The sequence below is a fragment of the Podarcis filfolensis genome (genome assembly GCF_964270895.1).
Source record: "Podarcis filfolensis genome assembly, chromosome: 10".
NCBI classification, from domain to species: domain Eukaryota; kingdom Metazoa; phylum Chordata; class Lepidosauria; order Squamata; family Lacertidae; genus Podarcis; species Podarcis filfolensis.
This window is the reverse complement of record NC_139612.1, coordinates 48,131,806-48,153,079: the sequence shown is the minus strand read 5'-3', so window position 1 is coordinate 48,153,079 and position 21,274 is coordinate 48,131,806. Positions and strand designations below refer to the sequence as shown.

At 46.2% G+C, this 21,274-nt stretch overlaps 1 protein-coding gene across 2 annotated transcripts in view; it reads right to left on the bottom strand.

Moving 5' to 3' along the window:
• The window catches only part of CACNG2 (calcium voltage-gated channel auxiliary subunit gamma 2), a 124,069-nt gene extending 103,680 nt beyond the window's left edge, over nt 1-20,389 (bottom strand). Inside the window, exon 1 of one of the 2 annotated variants that reach the window (XM_083573974.1) lies at nt 19,065-20,389. In XM_083573974.1, coding sequence (XP_083430100.1) covers nt 19,065-19,275 — 211 coding nt within the window. In that variant the 5' untranslated portion in view covers nt 19,276-20,389. The remainder of the gene's footprint in view (nt 1-19,064) is intronic. The other variant, XM_083573973.1, reaches the window with a different exon arrangement.
• Between the last annotated feature and the right edge of the window lie 885 nt (nt 20,390-21,274).

Genomic DNA, 21,274 nt, shown 5'->3' with positions numbered 1-21,274 from the left:
TTGGATTCAGTTGGCTATCATTCCAAGTCTTGCTATGACCTCTTAATAACCTTTACTTATTGTGAAAATCTCCTTTGTGAAAAGGGACAGAAATGCTGCTGTCCAAGGTGGCATCTCATTTTATCCTCTGTTTGAAGGGCTGTCAGAGGACAATCCTCTATGTGAAGGCTTCCTGTGTTTGAAGAGCTCTCTGGCTCAAGTTTGGTTTTAAAGATAAAGAACCATAAGAAGGGAGATCAGGGCCTTGAGCTTGTCCATCAACACAGTTAGCACCAATACAGCAGGCTGAGCAAGCACACAGTCACCTGGTCTATCTTCCCTACTAAGGTGAGATGTCTTATATTTCAGTTTAAATTCCAAATTCCAAATTGGCATCTCTACTTATAAATTAGCATAGGTGCATCTCTGCTCTCTTTTTCAGTGATGCACTGGCTCTCTTTTGTGTGTGTAAAGTATAAGCGGTCACTCTATCTCTGCTGTTGGAAGATATGTTGGGGACAAGGAGAGGGACGTTAAGTGGTGAACAGTGGAGAGGAGTCCACACCCTTTGTCAATTGAAATACAAGCCAGCTTCTTAGAGGAGAGGGAGATTGCTCCATCTACAGCCCTGCCCCTTGTTTATATATATATATATATATATATACACACACACATGCATACATACCCCGTATATCACACATCAGGCACATTGAGATAACGTCTGCCTGTTTCTCTCCCCCATTGACATCACATCTCACATCTCCCTCCCCCACTCACGGTAAGTACTAGCACCCCAGTCTTGGCTGCTGTGTTCTTTAGGATACTCCACACCCAGGCATTAATAGAAGGCAGGGATTGCCAATCTTTCGGGCCCATTTGCAAAATGGAGAAACTATCGTGGGCACCACATTACACAATGCAACCAAACACACATCACAACTTATTCTGTTGGCTACAAGCCTAATTCAGTGGAGGGGAGGAGAATGAAGTTGAATTTTGGAACATTCAGAACAGGTAAAAGAAAGTCCTTCACACAGTGCACACTATGAAATTTGCTCCTGCATGGGGTAGTGATAACCACCAACTTGGATTTTGAAAGAGGATTAGATGAGTTCATGATGGAAGAGAGGACTACCATTGGCTACTATCTATGATGGCTATGTTCTCTACTGTCAGAGGCATTTTGCCTCTCCATACCAGTTGCTGGGAATCGCAGATGGGCAGAGTGCTGTTGTGCTCATGTCCTGCTTGTAGACATCCCATAGGTACCTGCTTGGCCACTGTGAGAACAGGATGCTGGACCAGAGTCAGCAGGCTCTTATGGTCTTATCCCTTTTGGCATTGAATTTGTTTGTGATAGTTTGAGTGGCAAGCTCTAGCTTCCTTAGCCTCTGTGAGCCAATAATAAGGTCTCACCACTTTCCACAGCCTTCACCCTGGCTCCTTGAGAGCTGCTGATGCAGCCCTGTGCCTGGAAGAGCCTTACTTGAATGACAGCTGTCAGACCATCAGAGTGAGAGAAGAGGTAGACTATGTCTCTTAGGACTGGATCATCCACACTGGCATGTTCAGTAGATGGAGTGAAGAGAGAGAAGTTGGAAGTATCGGAGCACTCAGCATTTCTGCCTATTCCCTCCTTCCTCATTGAGTGACAGCTCTCAACAGAAGCAGCCAACATTTGTTTGTGGCCAGCTGAGGGAACACACAGACATGTTAACAACAAAACTTTGAGTCTGCAAACACCATGTCTTCATTTGCTAACTTGAGAGAACCTAGGAGCCCTATAAGTAATTTGTGTGAATTACAAAGTTCTAGAGTTGGAAGAGACATCAAAGGTTGTCTACTGATCCAGAAAACCCATTCCTACAGCATCCGTGAGAGGCTGGCCATTCAGACACTCTTACAAAAGAGAGCCCACCACCTTTGCTGCTCATACTGTCAATAAATTATTCCTAAGTTTAAATCCTCTTTCTCCATCATTTGAACCTGTTGGTCCTACTCACTGGAGCCCAACAGAAAACCTAGGAGCCTAGGTGACCAGTGAATAGGATTCTGTCAGGAGCTGTAGTCAAGTGCAGGTCAGCAATCAAAGCAAAACACAGAGTCCGTGAAGTTAACACTTTATTCAAGAAACCAAAATGGCACAGGCCTAGTGATCCCAGCAAATTTTCCCAGTAGATATTGCTCCAACAAGGCAGTTGTGAGGACTGAAGGTTCCTGCCTTCCCACCACTTGCAAAGGCTCCTCCTCTCCAGGGTCTTTTCCAAGATGTTGCAAGCTGTGTCTCTGCTCTGCCCTCTTCATTTATTTGCTTGTTCTAGGAGACTAGGGGGGAGGGGAGCTGGTTGCAGCAGGAGGTGGAGACTCCCTGGCTTCTTCAGCCTGCCTCTCTGTCTCCTGGTCCGACTCCCCTGCAGCTTCTGCTTCTACCTCAGAATCTGAACTGCTCTCTGCCACAGCCTCTTCCTGCTCACCAAACCCTGTTACCTCTTCTGACCCCTCCTCCTCCCAGTTGGCTCCCTCTTCTCCCTCTGGCCACACATCGTCACCCCACCACCAATCCCCTGGCTCTGAGCCTTCTTCCCCTGCAGGTTCCCCAGGTGGTAACTCTCACCACTCCTCTGCATCCAGACAGTCCCTGACAGGTCCTTGAGGGTGAGATTAGGGTGAAAGTAAGGGGAGTATGTAGAGGGCAGGGGAGAATAAGTCACTGAAGGCTCAGAAGAAAGAAGACACAGCAAGACAAAGGCACTGAGGGGGCAGAGAGCCAGGCTCAGACAGCACATCTGCCATTCTTTTGCACATTCACAGAAACAAATTGCCAATCTCATAATAAGGGATTATGGCCTGGGAGATGTCTGTGAGCAGCTGGTATGGAACTGCTCCACCAAAGATCATGCAGCTGTTACGCAATAGGAGTTTATCAATGAAATAAGTAGGGGCCTTAGAATTCCGCTGGGCTCCATGGGCTGGTGAGTACTTTTAGCATTATGCATTTAAAAGGAAAGGTCTCCTTTTAGGCCATGATTCAGCAGTATATATTCCAACAAGTAACTGAGGGTTCAGAAAGATCACACCTGCTGAGGATAGGGAATGTCATGAAAAGATAGGGCATTTCCTCAATCAGCCAGGCAGAAATAGTAACTGATGCTGCAGTCACATTGGCATTGATATTGTTATGGGACCCTTCTAATCCCTGGATCTAGCAAGTGTTAAAATGTAAACCAGGCTAGCTTCCTGGTGAGGTGATAGCCTAGGTAATGGACCATTAAGGGAATAAAGGAAGTGGATCTGTGCCAGATGGCAAATGGGTGGACACCCTCCCTCAGCTGGATGGTGGTTAGAAAGAAAAAGGCCAGGGTTGGGAGTTGAATGATGTGAGCGAAAAGCTTCAGACTGGGATGTCAGAGAGAGTCAAAGTGATGTTTGATTTCTGCTCGAATCCAAGGCTGCAGTTATGGCGGAAGGAAGGCCCTCTTGGGATGCTAATGCTGTGAACCCCTCCATTGTAAGCTCAGGTTGCAGATATGTGTAAATAAATCATATATCATATAGAGCCTCCACTGTGTCTCATTTCAAAGGAAACACAAACCCTGGGCTTGGAATCCCTGGAATTCTGTACCACTCAGAGATTGGGGTGATGTGCAACAGTATAGGTTGGAGGGTTTGCAGGAAGACCTCAAATGCCAAGTAGTCAACAGTTCCAGAGTTAGCAGATATAGGAGGGATCATAACCTTCACCAGTCACTTCTCGTGGATGTGGTTTGTGGTCATTGGCTCTTGTTTTAACTTCCCCTTTCCTCCTGGTAAGCTTCTCATTTGTCCAAGAGAATTTTCCTCCTATTGTTGCAACTAGAGAAAATCACCTCTCAGAATTCTCTACCCAAATTGTGGGCAGAGAAACTGGCTGGAGGAGCAGCTTCTCACATGTGGGACTCCCCATTAGCAGTAGGAGTTTCACAGCTTCTTCCTTTCCCATTTTGGGTTGTGGCACAGTTCAAAATGCTGGCTATGACCTACAGTGCCCTATATGGCTTGGGTCCAGTCTATCTGAAGGACTGTATCTCCTTACACAGGAGACAAAGCGGGCTCCCTCTCTCTTTGTTTCCCAGGCAAAGGCATGTTTGATCCGACAGGCCTTTGGCCACTAACTGGCATGTTATGGTAGGGTCATTTGGGAGTGGGTTTTGTACGTGTGCGTGCGTGCATGCACACGCTCTTTTAAAAGGTTTTAAGTGTATTTGGTGCTGTTTTTAATAGTGTAATAATTTAATTGGGTTTTAAAAACTGGGTTTTATTTATTGTGGGTTTTTGGTTGTATCCAGGGCTTTTTTTTCAGCTGGAACTCGCTGGAACTCCAGGTGGATACCATTACCATGACAAGAGAACAAGGAAGGTGCTCATGGTGAGTTCTGGCACCTCTTTTGCTAGAAAAACAGCATTTGTTTTATTAGTTTAAATTTATGCTTGGAGCTGCCTTGGGTCCTGCACTGGGAGAAAGGTGGGAAGGGTAGATGGATAGATGATAGACAGATAGATAGATAGATAGATAGATAGATAGATAGATAGATAGATGATAGATAGATGATAGATGATAGATAGATAGATGATAGATAGATATTGTTGTTGTTGTCACCATAAGTAGTAACAGCAGCAACAACAACTGCTTTGGCAGTCTGGCCACTATTTTGGCTCCTCCACTGTGCCTTAGACCTAGCATATTTGGATACTGGCAAGGGGGGGGAGAGAAAGAATGGCAGTCATCGTCCCCCCCCCCCCATAAAAAGAATAGTGAAGAATATTCAGAGAAAATTTTGCAAGGTGGTCTTATTTTTCTAAGAATGCATGTGTGTGTGTGTGTGTGTGAGAGAGAGAGAGAGAGAGAATGGAAACTCAGGAATTCTCCCAGGATAATGGATTCTGAGAAATTTTGGCTTAGCACTAACCTCAACCCACGTCAGGGGAACACTTTAGAAGGCAGGATGTGCAAAGGAGCCCTCAAATCATGACTAAATTTGAGCTGCATTAAAAAAAATGAAGTGTGTGTGTGTGTGTGTGTGTGTGTGTGTAACAGAGGAGATCAGAAAGGGCAGAAAATACATTCCCTGCTCTAAAAAAGATTCCTGAGAGACGTAAAACTAAATGGTTTCTAAATTATGTGAAAACAGAAGGAAGGAAAAGGCTTGGTGACAGGCATCTGGTAAACTCTAGCATCTTTAGTTATAGGATCTCAGAGCAGCAGACGAAGAGAAAGAGCTGCCTTGAGAGCGCCTGCCGGTCAGCATAGATGCTAGTCTATGGAACATTGGTCTGACTCAGTAGAAGCCAGCTTCTTATATAAGTGCCCAGTTCTCTTCTTGCTTAAACTGCTTCAATACCAAATATAAAACCATCTCTCTTCCCCCCCCCCTCAGCCGAGTGACTCATGAGTTACACCAGCGTGTGTGAGAGAGAAACTAGGCAGTCTCTCACATGTATTTTAAAAGAGCAAAACAAACCCAGAGCAGCAACCAATGGCATTGATTGCATGTTCGATGCTGTTTGTACGCTTGGCGAACACTCTCATGGATGCAAAAGGAAGCAGAGTGGGCAGAGCAGCTAGCAGGTTGGACTGCAGGACCTGGCTTTGCCCATCTGGGCTTGGCCACCAGAACTGGGCAGGCCCAGGGGTGCCTGTCCTTCCCTCTGCTGAAATGGAACCGGGGCAATAAAGCACTCTGGCTAATGAAAGTGTCATACTAATTCATCATTATCACCATCCCTCTCCAGTTGGGTTTATGTGGGACCAGAAAGTCTCAAAGGGCTGGGATGTCGATGCTTGCAGATAGCAGCCACACAGCTTAATTTTGCACCCTGACCATCCTCTTGGGACATTGTTGGCAACTCCAGGACAAAAGAAAGACAATTTGGAAGAAGCACAGAATGCCTTCTCTTCCCTACTGAGTAACCACAGTATCCAGAAGGAGTCTGGCATGCAGACTTCCTATCAGACCTAGGCACCAGCCCTTCCCTTCTTAAAAATGGCACACTGCTTTCCCCATGTAAGTCACTTACCCCCACATGCACATAACACAGAAGAGCATTCATTTCTCTCATTTATTGTCCTGCCTCTACTCCCAGTACAATGGAAAAGTCACCTCTGTCAAAGGAGGACAGCTGCCAACACAGCAACATGGCCTTGTTCAATGCCTCTGACTTTAAAACAGATGTGGGGAACTTGTGGCTTCCAGGTGTTGTTGGAGTACAATTCCCATTATTTCTGACTTTTGGCCATGTTGACTGGGACTGATAGGAGTTGGAATCCAGTAATGCCTGGAGGGAACAGGGTCCTTGCTGCTGCCATTCAATATTTCCCATTTGAAAACAGTGTACTCATACTATCCAGGTTGTCACTTTTCCCTACGCCCCACCCAATATACACCAGTAGACCTTAAGGGAGGCTCTTCCCTACACAGGTTGTTGCATTCATTTTTTTTTCTACAACAGCCTGACCTTTATTGATTTAGAAGTAAAGATGATGTATTTTATTTTAGTTGACGATACAGTGGGGTGGGGTGAGGTGGACCATAATTGCCAAAGGTTGTCATACTGAATGGGGTCTGTATCATACTGATAACTTCACCAGCTGCTGCCTATGCCTTGGCTGTGCACAACAAGGTGTGTTGATGTTCATGCAAGAGCAGGTATGTGCAGGCGAAACAGAGACCAGATGTAGTCCCACTCAGTGCCCCAACATGGAGGGTTAATGTTTTGTGATCAAAGAGAGGAAACTGATACCTAAAGACTGGCAACTCCAGCCATGTGCACTAAAGCTTTACATTCTTAAACAGAGACAAAATAAGAGCAGATATTGATTGAAGAAAGGTACCAGAAAACTGAGACTGTTTCAGGTTGATAGGGACAATGGATGAGTACAAAATGTAAAGGTGCAAGTGAGCAAGCTTAGCAATTCAGACTCAAGAAATATGAAAACAATGGTATCCATCCCTCAAAAATCCCCCAAAGGCCAGTGCTAAGGTCTATGCTAGCAGCAGTGGCTGGTGTCACTATGATACCACTTGAAACAGTTGCAGTTTCCTCAAAGAATTCTGGGAGCTGTAGTTTGTTAGTGGTGCTGAGAGTTGTTAGAAGGCCCCTATTCCTCCCCCAGAGCTGTAATTCTCAGAGTGATTTAACAACCACTCACTGCTCCCAGAGAAGTCTGGGAATCATAGCTCTGGGAGGAGAAAAGGGTCTCCTAACAACTCTCAGTGCCCTTAACAAGCTACAGCTTCCAGAATTCTTTGGGCAGGGGAGTCATGACTGTTTAAAGTGATATCATAGTGCTTTAAATGTATGGTGTGATTGTTGTTCCCTGCAGCACCCTGTCCTGGCCAGGCTTTGAAGCTCACCTGGCTTTGGAGCTCCAAGCCTTTTTTGTTGAACCATGGATTGGTTCCTTATTAGATGGCTTAGCATAATTATTATTGGATGGATGAGAATAACCATTTGGGGACGTGGATCTGTCATGTTCTCAAATGTTCTGAAATCCAAGATGGCCAATATCAGTGGTAAAAATGCATTATATAACCTGGAAGTTCTTTGAATAGCCACATCAAAATGTTGCCTGCATCTGTTCCTGACCAGCTTATGTATTACTCCTGCAAAAAACACTCCAACTTTGCATGTTCTTATCTATGGTGAGAATCTGCTCCCTTGTTCCTATAGCATGGATGTTATATGACAAGACTATGGGCTTTTGAATCCTGGCTTTTGAATCCAGTACAAATCATAGCAATTGATCTTGACCAACCTCTGTTTGCCGTAGCAAAGTTTGCACAGTGAAGGTGGTCAAGAGCTTGTACAGGAGCTGTATATGTGTTAATGCTGAGATCTGCTCTTTAGAGGTGACAGGAGAGAAAGCCATGAGTAGAGGAAGGCATGTGCTTTCAGGAGGAGGCACAGAAATATGAAATATGGTTTCTTCTTACCCTTATGAGTGACAGCAGCTTTCCTGTTCCTCAGCTGAGGAAAGAAAGAGGACTCAAGCAGAGGGGATAGGGAGCAAAAAGGCAATCTTAAAAGAGATGTGAAGAAAAAAGCAGTGAAGACCATAATACAAAAGAAGTGAGTCCGCTGGAGTGAAGGTGGAAAAAACAACCCAACCCCAGTAGTGAGAAGTTGTGATATGGCAAAGCTGCAGGCATGATAATGAAACATGGAGGCAAGGGAAAGGTGGCAGAAAGCAGAAATGCCAGAACGAAAAGAGGATGAACGGAATAAAAGAAAAGCAACAGAGAGAAGGAAATACAGGCAAGAATGAAGATGTAAAAAGAAGGAAAGTTTACTACCCACTTCTCTCCCTGCTGCTCTCTCCCCCCACCTCTCTCTCCCCCAACCATATACTGTATACAGCATGAAAGTCTCACATCAAATATAAATGATCTGTAAAAAAAAAAAGACTTTATGACTTGAAAGCAGAGATGATGTGTGTACTTTTGTAACCCAAGAAAATATTTAATAAAAACTATTTAAAAAAAGAAAAGAATGGAGAACAGATAACTGGGAACGTAGATTGAGGGAGGGCAGACCAGTCAAAGGAGATCTAAAGAGAGATTGGGGGGCATGTTCCTTTATGTTTACTTCTCCCAAGCATGGCTGGCCTAAAGCATTTTGCTGCCTGAGGCAAAGTAGCAAATGGTGCCCTAAAAAAAATAAATGCTCAGGATGTGTATGTTGGTGCGGGGACAGTGGGGTGGGGGTGGGTAGAGAAGCAATTGTGCATCGTACACAGGGCCACCACCCATGTTATCTTGGCACCTGAAGCTTCCCCTCCTTGACAGTGAAAAATATATATTTTTTAAAAATCAAACAATTTTCTGCTTTTTCATGACACCCAAAATCATTGCAGATAAGGAAAATATGTGCCATGACTGGTTATCTTTATTGAATGCTTGCCTTTTATATTTCTTTTTTTAAAATGTTCCTTGCCCTACCCTATTTCTTTTTATAGGTTTGAAGAAAAACTATGATGGGGGAAAGTAGCCGCTGTACAGTTTGGTAAAGCATTTCCCCTTTTCCTTTGAAAAGGGAACATGCCCATTGTGCCAAGCTGCATTCTTCTTTCCCAGCAAATGCTGCCTCAGGAAGCAAAGAACAGTGCAATAATGGTGCAGGCCAGGCTCTCCCTGAAATAAGATACACTTCCCAGTTTGATTGGGAAACCTATTGGCACAGCAGGTGGGGGAGGGCAAAATCCTCAGTGCTCTGAGATCTAGATGGAATTGTGTTTTATTTAGGCTCAATTTCCCTTGGCCCAAAAGCAAGATCACATAAGCATGCATGTGCACAGGGGTCTACTGTAGGCTACACAATTCTGGGACCACATGGGGAGAGGGAGAAGAAGGATTTGATAGTCGAAAGAGAACGTTATTCGTATCCGTGGAAAAAGTCAGAATATTATCTGTGTCTCTGTGCAATTGCATTGCATGGTAGCGATGCTGCTGCTGCTACACTGCAGATCCACATCCTTCTCACTACAGTTTCTTTCTCACTCTCCTGAAGGCGGCAATTTATGGTGCATTCCAGGACAACGTTAAGCTATCCATCACCCCCCTTGCACAGCAGCCACGTTGCTCTTTGCTCTTGATTGTTATATAGTCTTTAACACTTCATCTTTTAGGCTTGCATATCTCATGATAGCCTAACCTAAGGGTAGGGCACATGGTACCCGTCAGATATTATTTGACTAGGGTTCTGGGCATCCCTGACCATTAGCCATTCTGGTGGGGCCTAAATTTAGCAATATATTGACAGGTTGCCTACCCCGGTAATCTCCACCTCATCAGGTGTCACTATCCTCCTCTATCCTTCTGCAGAGTGAAATAAACCCAAACCAGGAAACAATATTTGGAGGACCACGAAGCCCATCAAACCTGTGCCTCTGCTTCCGGCTTCCAAAATAACCTCATCTAACCCCTTTCTTCAGACAATCCTACACCTCTCTCAAGAGCAACAGAAACCACATGGGCTGTGCGAAACCCACCAGCTCTATCCAACAGATGGACCTATGTGGCTTGCATTCACTCAGACAGTGATACATTTAGTGGACATAATGATCTTGCGGGGTTGGGGTTGGGTTCTCTTGAGATGGTAATGCATATTGCTTTGCTTATTTCAAAATTTGGTAAGCTGGCCTTGCAATGTTTTCTTTTCTTTATTACATTTCTAAACCGCCCTTCATCCGAGGATCACAGGATGGTTGACCATATAGGCTCCCCCCAAAAACATACCCTGATAGCCAACAATAACAATAACCCCCTCCCACAGTTTAAAAGGCCACAGATTATTTAATTAGCCAAAGGCCTGAGAGAAGAGGAATGGTTTTGCTTGGCACCTAAACATATATAACGAAGGCACCAGGCAAGCCTGTTTATGGCCTTTCTGATCCTTCTGCTGAGTGGGGCCTGGACTTCTGCTTCAAGCTCCTGCCCTGATGGCATTTCCTTAACAAGCGAGTCTCTGCACTCAGACAGAAGGTCTCATCGTGTCCTGTGTCATCTACCTTGATAGGCAGCCACTCTCCAGATCCTCAGACAGAGAAATTACCCAGTCCTGCTATTTGAGTTTTTTTCCCTTTTAAACCCAACAACCTAGAGATGCTAAGGAATGAACCTCCTATAGCATGGCTTGAACTCATCTACTGAGCTATGGCCCTCTCTCAACCCTTGCTGCATATGGACAGCCTGCCACTCGAATGTGCGCAATGTATTGGGCAATCACTTGCTGCTCTGCATGAGACACAGTGCTGTATCTGGGCCTTTCTGCAAAGATACAACCACCCTGCCTTAATCCACAGCAATTAACTGTGTTGTGCTCAGAGGAAATCTAAGGCTGGAACAGCGAGGGGTATTATAAATCAGGCTGGACGTGCATGAGCAAAGCTGTGCGAGTCCTAGCACAAATAGCAGGAGTTTGGTCTGGCAAAACAGAGGATGTAAAGCACTGCAGAGACTCCAGAATGGGAAAACCGGCTATTACAGCAAATCAAGATTGAGGGTGTATTGGCAAAAGCTCTGCTGGGGATTGATTAATATGAGAAGGATTCCGAAGTTGAGAACAAGCTGAGACCAAGGTGCATTGGCAAAATTATATAGGGGCCTTGGGGTGGAAAACTCAGATCACAGCCAGGAGATGAACCGTGCCTAAATAATGCTGGCAGGAAAATATGGGGGGACTGAGGCTGAATAGCAGGGGTTCTGCACAGGTCAAGGAAATGTCAGAAAAGTGAGAATGCAGCCTGCCTGCCTTCCGCCTCGGTGTATGTCAACGCTTGGCTTATGTGTTGGTTGAAATTGCACTCAAACACATCTGCACACTGCACTGCTCAGCTATGACAAGCTGCAAAGAGGGAGCAATGAGCTCGTTAATTTCCTTCAGAAAGGGTCTCTTGGCTGGGATTCTTTTCATCACCAGCCTCCATTCAATTACTTGCCTTCACACCAGGCAAATCCACAGGGATGTCTAACCTCTTGTGCAGCACACACGCTCACTCTCAGTCGATTGTGCTCTCTGCCTGTTGCCCCACATGCAAGCCTCCAAGACCAATCCCTCCTCTGATAGTAATGACATGACAACCCCAATAACCGTGCAGTGAAAGAAAATCAAAGTCATCCCTGTTTGCTTTGTGAGGCATCAGTGAGCCAATCTCCTTTTGGCTTCTGGATTTCTGTAAAAAGGAAGACCAAATTAGTCCCTAGTTATGGAGATTTAACCAGGGCTCAGAAATAGCATTCATCAAAATTAATAGATAGAGGCTAAGAGGGAAATGGCCATCAAAGAAAGAGCTTTGCAGGAAGGGATAAGATGGCTGATAAGAGTTTGCTGATTTCAGCTGCTTGACATACAAACGAGCAATTAAAAATCCAAAAGGTCTCTTCCCAGCCCCCAACTTGGAAAACTAGAGCCTGCTGCAGCAAAAAGACAGAATGGCCAAGAGCAAAAATAAAAGAAAAATAGTAATAATAAAGTATTAAAATGTGATGGTTCTAATACATGCCAACGAAGGAGCCTGAGTAGGGAACCTAATCTAATGAGATGAATAATATTCTAGGGGTGGACCGGAACTCTTCGTTCAGATGAGGAAAACAGTATATTTTGGAATGTCAGTGCAGCTGGGGGCTGACATCTTTGTTCAATCCAGCCATGAGGAAGAAAGCTCTCCAGGATGGATCTGAACTTCAAGGTTTGACTCTCGTGCCCAAGAAGAAAGGAGAAGATTAAAACCTGATTTGTCTGCAGGGATGCATGCTCAGCACTTTTTGATAATCATTTGTGCAGATGTGTAACTGCCTTCTTCTCTCCCTGCCTCCTCGGAATTCTGCTGGTTTTCTCAGAGCTGGAACTAGAGACTCATGGCAAATTCCGCTTCAGGCAAAATGTTGGTGGCAATTCTAATCATGAGTTGGGGTATAAGCACCTGCTGTTGTCTTTCTTTTTGTAGGAGATCACTTTGTATGAAGCGGTGGTTTCCCTTGGCTGAATATAGAGTATGAACTGTCTAAGGATTAGGGTTAGGACAGGACACCTAACCTTTGGCCCTCCAGATATTGCCAGACTACAATTCCATAATCTCATTGACCATGCTAGCTGGAGGTGATGGGAGGTGGGACACAACAGCATCTGGAGGGCCACAAATTCTCCACCCCTGGGTTAGGTGATAGCTGTCTATCTATGGATTAGGTGTAGCTAACTCATCCTAGTGACTTTGTGTTGAAAGGTAGGTTAGAAGTATAAGGAATGAATGAATGAGTGAATAAAAACAACTGATAGTTGAAACAGGAGAAGCCAGAACTGAGACAGCCACCAGGCTATGTATACGGCTGTCTTGATTAAGAGAAGACACTCTAGACCAGGGACAGCCAGTGTGGTCCTATTCCAAAGTTGCTGGGATACAACTCCCACCATACCTGACCATTGACCATGCTGGCAGGGGCTGATGTGAGTCATTGTCCACAACATCTAGGTGGACATAAGCCTTTGCACCTTTCCACCCAACAAATCACAGCCTCTTTTATTTGAAATATATAGTATTCATATCATACATGCTAGCTGTTCGGAGCATGTAATATACACTAGCTCAGTAATCATAATTACATCAGTGATTTTTTAAATGATATTTCCCTCCCTCCCACCCTACACCTATTTTCATCAGGAGCCCTGATTAAACCAATCTCTTGAGGATCAAAGTAACTCTCCTTGAAAAAAATCCCTAGTAAAAGCTCAGTGCATGATATTCTAAATCAGGGATGGCCAACTTTTCATTTCAGGCGGAGGAATGTTTTATTCCACGGACAGTGAGGCCAAATAGTGTTTTGTCACCCCTCCCTTTGACTACAACAAAGTTACCAACATCAAACATTAAGGCAGGGTTGGGGAACCTGTGGGCCTCTAGCATCATCCCTGATCATTGGCCGTGGTGGTTGGGGTTGGTGGGAGCTGGAGTTTCCGCAACTTCTTGAGGGCATCACGGCACCTCCCACCTGCATCTCTGCATTAAGGGTTTCACAGTTTGCTCTGGCAAACACATGTTTTATGATCACTGTGGTGGAAAAGCAGCCTGGGAAGTGTTGATGTGGGGAGGAGAACTGAAGAATTGACTGTGCCCACCCCACTTTACATTTCCTCTTTCTGAAGCTGCTTCCGCATACATGCATGGGTGAAGTATAATATATGCCATTCCATCTTTATGGAACACACGCATGACATACAAACATGTATGTATTGCATACAAGGTGCAAAAGGGAGATTAAACATTCATTGTGGAATATCTCTGTTTCTTACACATTTTCAAAATGAATGAATAAACAAATGTTTTTCTTCATTAATAAAATTGGGAATAAAAAAAAAAGCTTTTACATGGGCAAGATGAATTTGCTTCAAGAACTAGGTCTGACCTGCATGCTGTCAGATGCTGCACCCCCCCCCCCAGTTCTCACTAGCATTTTATTCTGCCAAGGTGTCAATGTCTGCAGGTTCTGATTCAAAGGCAACAGCAGTATGATATCCTGGCGAAACACAATACAGGGTGGCAACAGCCACACTACTGCTTGCTTGTTTACAAAATAAGTAAATAAAGAGCAACAGGACTTTCAAATAAATAAATAAAAGAAACATAACTTTTTAAAAAAAGTCAAGGGTTTTCAAAGACTGAACTGTCACAAAGTGGCAGAGTGGTAGGGTAGAGAACATTGGCAACTACTTGGTGTTTGCTGTTTCGTGAAAATAAAAAGAAAATAAAAAGAAAAGTCTTACTGGGATGTCTAAGCAGTCCAACACTGGAGTGGTACAATACATGACTGACTGCTCAGTCTCTGATATAGCCAACACGCACACACAAAACCTTGTGCCACTCACACCTATCCATGTTTATTTGAATGTAGTCTCATTGACTTCCAACAGGACTGGAACAGAAAAAGGTCTACAATAGAGTGTGGGCATGGAGAGGGAGGAGTTTCATCACTCTGTGAAAAGGACATGAAAAGAGCCCTGCTGGATCAGGCCAAAGACCCATTAGCTCAGCATCCTGTTCTGACAGTGGCCAGCCTGATGCTTATAGGAAGCTCAAGAGCAAGGCCTGAGTGCAATGGCACTCCTCTCTTACTAGCAGTATCCATCTATCCTTCTACTCATTAGAGCTACAAAGGCCACTGGGCAATCTGGAGTTCACCTTGGCCTAAGCTTGTCTTTTGGAACTCTTGCAATTCACTGACATTCAAGTTCACCAACAAATTGGTCATGAAGCTAACTAGCCCCAGACTAGAGACCCTTGCCCAGGACAACATTGAGGAGGCAGTACCTACAGTAAGGGACTGTGGCACTTATGCAGTCATAGAGCTCCCATGAGCAACAAACAACCATGCTTGTTGGAGGGCAGAATCACATGTTGTTGCTAGAGTAAGATGTTATTGTAGGGAAATGTGATATTCCTACAGCCAAAATGATTTGTATATTCCACAAATGAGCAACAAAAGCACCATTAGTTTTACATGAAAAATATTGTTTGCATACATGCCTTCTCGAAATGATGTGGATTTGATCCTTATTTAACAAAAGCCATAGTATCTCACAACTGAAAGATGCACCAAACACTGCATATCACAGTCCTAGCTAGATATAAGGGAATGCTCCAATTATGATAGGAAAGATAGGGGCCACTGAATTAAATCCACACGCTCACCTTGCTACCCCCTCCAATTTTGGCTTAACTGTGATCACCTGTGGTATTCTAAAAACAGTAGCTAAGGGGGGGGGCATTGCAAAAACCTCTCTTGTAAACTTAGCACTGATATAAGGACAAACTAGCATTTGGTGCCATTTTTGTACACTCTCATGGAAAAATCAGAGCCTATTCTAAGACCACGGATTTGCAGGGAGGGCGGCTGGTGCAGTGGGACTCTAATGCAACCCATTTTCTCCAAGGCCACAAGCCTTCTAAGGTTGCAATCCTATGCACACTGACCTGAGAGCAAGTCCCACTATATTCAGTGGGGTTTACTTCTTTGTAAGCATACATAGATGGCAAATAGAAGTAAAGCGACCCTAAGGGATAAATGCCCAATCTTCCTTTGGAAACAAAACAAAGCAAACCTTCCAGTTTTTGTTCTTTTGTCTCACTTTCCAATATTACAGCTAAGGGGGGGGGGAGGTGAGAAATAGCTAGAGTCCTTCCCCAATGGGCGACTTTCAAACCCAGCTAGGGAGTCTTCCCACGAGGCCAAACGACACGATTAAAAAAGAGGGGGACTGAAGAGCGAGAGAGAGAAAGGGAGATCAGAAAGAATGCCTCTCGACGTAGCTTCCCTGAACCCCAGAGCCACTTAATGCTTATTCTTCTGGGGAGTCGAAAAAAGCCAAGTCTCTTTCTGCTTCTGCTGCCTTCGACTGAAAAGGCCCCCGGGCAAAGCCAACCTCGGCCCAGGAGCTCGTGTGCTTTGCAGCTTAGGAGATCGGCTGTCCTGATCTAGCGCCCCAGCAGCGCTGCTGACTAACCCTGGGCTAGCAGCGACCCTCGACCATCCCCCCCATACAAAGTTGCATGTCTCTCCACCCGGCGTCGCTTCCGGCCATGGGCGAGCAACAGGCGGAGTGTGCCATCCAGGCTGCTTCCCTTTGGGGGTTCCCCCCACCTCCGAGTGGAGGGACGGGGTGTTCTCAGGGAAACTTCAGCTACACGCTCAACGGAGCAGGGCCGGTGGTGTGCCGTGCCTGGGCGTGTGTGTGTGTGTGTGTGCAGAAGAGCACCCTCCCCATCTAACGTAGGGGGGGGGGCGCCGTGACAGCAGCCCAGGCGGTTGCCTCTGCTCTTCTCACACCCCTTTTGCAGGGCTGCGATTTTCCAAAACACACAAACGGGGCTGTGAGCACAAACACAAACGCGCGCACACACGCAACACACACACATACACACACTAGCTGCCGAGTTAAAAAGGCTGACGGCACGTCTCGGGATGGGCACAATTAGGAGCTTTTAATTAAAAGATCCTTGCCCTTTTAATCGACGGGCGATCTCAGCCCAGGCAAGCTGCCGGGAAGGGGAGGGTGTGTGGGGGAGGGGAGCTGGTGCGGAGTGGGGGGGGGGGGAAGGCTCGTGCAAAATGGGAGGAAGGAGAAAGAGAGCCTAGCTTCTCCTCCTCTCTTCCTCCCTCCCTGAGCGACCCGCACCGCCTCCCCCACCCCCTGCACACGCCGCCACCCCGCACCAAATGCCTCGTAGCCAGAGATACGTGTCTGTGGATCCAGAAGCACAAGCGGACTCATGCCACATTTATTTATTCTCTCTCTCTCTCTCTCTCCTGCCCCCGGGAAGATCGCCTCATTGGCGCTCCAGACTGCTCCCAGCAGCAGCAGCAGCAGCAGTCATCCTCATCGGCTCCTCATCCTAAAAGACACCGATCGGGAAGGCTTTTCTGCAGCCCCCTCCCCCCCAAGTCCCCGAGGCAATCCCGCCTCTTTCCTTTCGCTTTTTGGAAGACAGGGATCTCGTCAGTGCTTCGTTCGATCGATGCCTCTCCTTTTCTTCCACGTTAATGAATAGAGCAGCCTGACAGGCTCTTAATATTTGTGTGTGTGTGTGTGTGTGTGTGTGTGTGTGTGTTTAGGGGAAGAGATTTCCAGATAGATTCGCTTCTCTGGAGGTGTGTGTGTGTTGTTGGCGTGTTTAAAACGCCGCCGATTAATCTTCCGATATTGATTCCTTCCCACCCCCCACCCGCTTCTCTCTGGCTGGGAGATAGCATAGAGTATTCAGCATGGAAGTCCTCTGCAGAATATGTTAAAAGGCAGCGGCTTGGAGAGAGAAAGGGCACCAAATGCAGTATGCGTCAAACAGACCATCGCTCAATGAAGTCACTTAGCTATTCAAAACATGTTCAGCTATCACTCAACCGTTTGCACCAAGAATAAGGGGGGGGGGGATGTCGCTATTCTTCCCGGCCACAACCATTTGCAAACAGCAGGTCCAACCCCCTCCCCTCTCGCTTACTTCTTACTTTTCCCTATTTTTATAAAAAGGGGGCGGGTGTGGGCTTGGGGGCAAGAGAGGCCATGAACGACGAGCGGAGAGAGGTTGATCTTCTCTTCCCAGGACCCTGCTCCCTTTCCCCGCCATCCTATTTTGCGGGATCTGCCCCCCCCCAGCACCCCCGAGGCATCGCCGGCGAGCGCGATCGGCCTCAGCTTGGGGTTTGAGGCGGGGACGCGAGGCAAGCCATGTACATGCTGCGTGTGTGCCCACCCATCCCCCGCTCCCCCCACCCCCAAGTTAGCTTCTATTCTTAAAACAGACGGTCTGATTACGGCGAGGCTTTGCGCCCACAAAACACCCCACGTTTGCATCAGCCTCCCTTCCTTCTTTCCACGCACGATCTGAAGAGGCCCCCCAGCTCCATCCCTCCCTCCCTCTCTCCCTCGCCCCCCCCCGCAGCCCTGCACATCTATACCGAGAGAGCCATGCTGAATAGCACATTTCAAAGCAAAGCCCCGGACCCCCTCCTCCCTCCGCCTATTTCCAGCGTCTGATTTCAAAAACTGGCTGCCGTAGTGATTCTCCTGCTGCCATCAGACATGTCAATCCGGGTGCGAGAGGACTTGCTCTTGTTCACTTTCCTATTACAGAGGGAGAGAGACGGGGGTGGGGAGGTGGGAAGAGAGGGAAAGGGTTTTGTCCCTTCTCCCCTCCCCTTCCTCTCTCCACCACTTGTTCATTTGGCGAGAGAAGGGCATACAGATCTCTCCCACCCTTGAAACCAGCCTAATAATAATAATAATAATAATAATAATAATAATAATAATAATAGAAAGAATAAACAAGCCACACACAGCCAAGCTGTATATAAGCAGCCTGGAGGAGACGTTACGAAAGCCCCTCGCAAACTCCGCTAGAGAAAACTGGGAACATTCGAGTTTACCCAATTAGGCAGCCGAGACATAACAAGATCTGTTGTTGATGCTAAGAAATTGTACATGTGAGGAAGCGGGGGTGTGGGGGCAGAACACGCCACCAGACATAGGAAGTTGCTCTGCCTCTTTCCCCCCTCTTTTCACTCTCCCAGACTTCTCGTCATCAACATCCATTCGCAAAAGGAGACCAATTATTCCGCCCCCCCTTCCAACCGCCCCGTCATTAGAAGCCAACAGCGCACTCCAATAATATAACATTTTGCTCGCTTTCCAAAAAGGAACTGTAAAGAATCCGGAAAGAGGCGGCTCGAACACACACACACACACACACACACACGCTTTAACAAGACGGTCCCTTTGATGTTTTCACAATACAGAGATCATTGATCACATTAACAGGGTTTCCGGGGGACAAGGGAAAGAGGGGTTAGCGGGGACAGAATGGGGACGTGTACCTGAGCTATTTCTAACTTTACTGCTTTTCCTCAGAAACTAACCCAAGCATCCTGGTTCCATGGCGGCAGGGTTGGAGCGAGAAAATGGTGGAACGGGGGAAGATTTTTTTTTGGGGGGGGGGGGAGATGGGAGGGAATGGGACGGAGTGGGGACGGGGAGTGGGGGAGAGGTTGAGCTTCGGAATCAAATACCTTCCAAGCAGCAGGTTCTCCATAATCCAGAATGGGTCATGACTTCTTCGTTCTTTTTGCTGGTTTCATTATCACCGGTACCTTTCATCTTGCAAACCCCTCTGGAGTAAAGCCAGTAATCGGTCCCCACAGCTATGGTCATGAGGCTGAAGGCAGCGAAAGCACCAACGGTGGTTAAAAGCATCTGAACACCTCTGTCAAAGAGCCCCATAATTCTTCATTATACAAATACCCAACGCCTTCTGATTCTTGGGCTGTGTGTGTGTGTATGTTTGTATGTTAATAATAAAATAAAAGAATAATATTTCCTCTAGTAAGAATAATAATAGTAATAATAGCAATAATAATAATATAATGGGTATCTATTCGAGATCAATAGAGAGAAATCTATACATAAAAAAGGGAGGTAAGAAAGCCCACGGAATCAGTGTAAATGAAAAAAAAAATCACACGGGAAGAGGCTTGCCTTTTAAAAGAGAAACGTTCCGGCGGTTAATATTATATATATATATATATATTATATAAAAATAAAATAAAGGAAAAAATAGATAAACCCCCCCAAAAATGAGATGCCTTAATCCCTTTTTCTAAAATTCTGGTCTCCAGTTTCCATATGTAATGGCTAATTTGGAGATGGCTTCCACAGTGAACAGGGGAGCAGCAGCAGCGGCAACAGAAACAGCATCCTCAACACACTCTCTCATTATCTGGACCTAGACAGTTAGAGACTGTAAGAGCAGAGATGCAACCTTCAGTCTTCTTGCTCAGCTCTGCAGCCTGCGCCATGAAAAATCCCTTTTCTTTCCAGTTATCTTCTTCGGATATTTTTTTTTTGGTGGGGTTTTTGTTCGTCTGTTGGCTCGCTCTCGTTCCAGATCTTCCCTCCGCTCCCCGTTTTCTACCACCGAACTAGACTTGCCAGTATATTGTAAGCCCTTGATTTCAGCTGAACAGGTGCTGAGGTTTTGCCTTCCATGGCTTTTCACCCCCCTCTTCACGGCAGCGGCAGAGCAGCGGTTGTTGTGATTGGTGGTGATGTTGGTAGTGGTGGTAAAATGGGCAGAGGAGGGGGGAGTCTCTCCCGGAGAAGCAAGACGGATTTCCCTTCCTCCCCCCTCTCTGCAAAGCTTCCGAAGATCAGGGGAACCAGGAGGCTTGCTGCAGGATATGCTGCTCGTCGGTGTCTCGCGCCTCTTCTTGCCTTGCTAGTTCCGCTCCCACCTACTGCATTAACGTGGTGGTGCTGAAATGGACAGCTCCCCTGCACCGATCACTCCGCGGTGCTGAAGAACAGCTCTTTTACCTCTTTGCCCGGGGTGCTGCTGGGAAAACTGAGGAGGGTTGGCGGGCGCGCGGAGGAGAAGGAGGGAGGGGGGGGCAACCTTCCACTTCCTAGATCCTCTTCCCGAGCATCTGCAAGTGATAGTAACCCTTCTTGTCTCTCAAGTGCAGGAAGGGCGGGGGCGATTAGCCTTCCTGCGTGATCCTTTGCGTTTTTTTACCCCTCTCCTTCCAGATTCTGAAATGATTACTCCCTTACGCTTCAGGAGCTCAGAGAAAGGAGTAGCTGGATCTCTCTTTTCATCCTCTGCGCTCCCCCTCCACGCCCGCTCCCCCATCCAGCCTGCTCATTCCAGTAATAAGTGCCCAGAGCTCCTCACATCACAATTAGTCCAGCACAAAACTTCAATCAGCCGTTTCTCTTCCTAGGAGACAGTGAAAATGCAACGTGGAAGGGTAATTTGAAATCTATTTGCATATATTGTTATATATGTTGACAAAAAGGGGGGAAATGTTCTCATTACTTTGGCTGGGTGCTTAAAACATTTTTTTGGGGGGGGAGGAGGGTGCTGCTGTTGGGCTACATCCGTTGTTCTGTTGAATTGTTGGGTGTGGATCTATGTTGTGTGTCTGTCTTTCTTTTGAAAGCTCTCTGTGAGATAACAGATTGCGTACTCCAACAAACTGATATTTTGAAGCCCTGGGAATGGCAAAACAAGGCAGAACAGTTAAGGAACTTGATGCATGTGTAGAATCTTGTCCTCAAATGTCCTTGCTCAGAGAGAGAGAGAGAGAGAGAGAGAGAGAGAGAGAGAGGGAGAGAGCATTAGAACAGAAGAAGAACCTTACTGAACCAGACCAAAGGCCTTTCTAGTTTTGCATCCTGTTTCCTAGAGCGGCAAGCCTGAAACCTATTAGAAGCTCACATG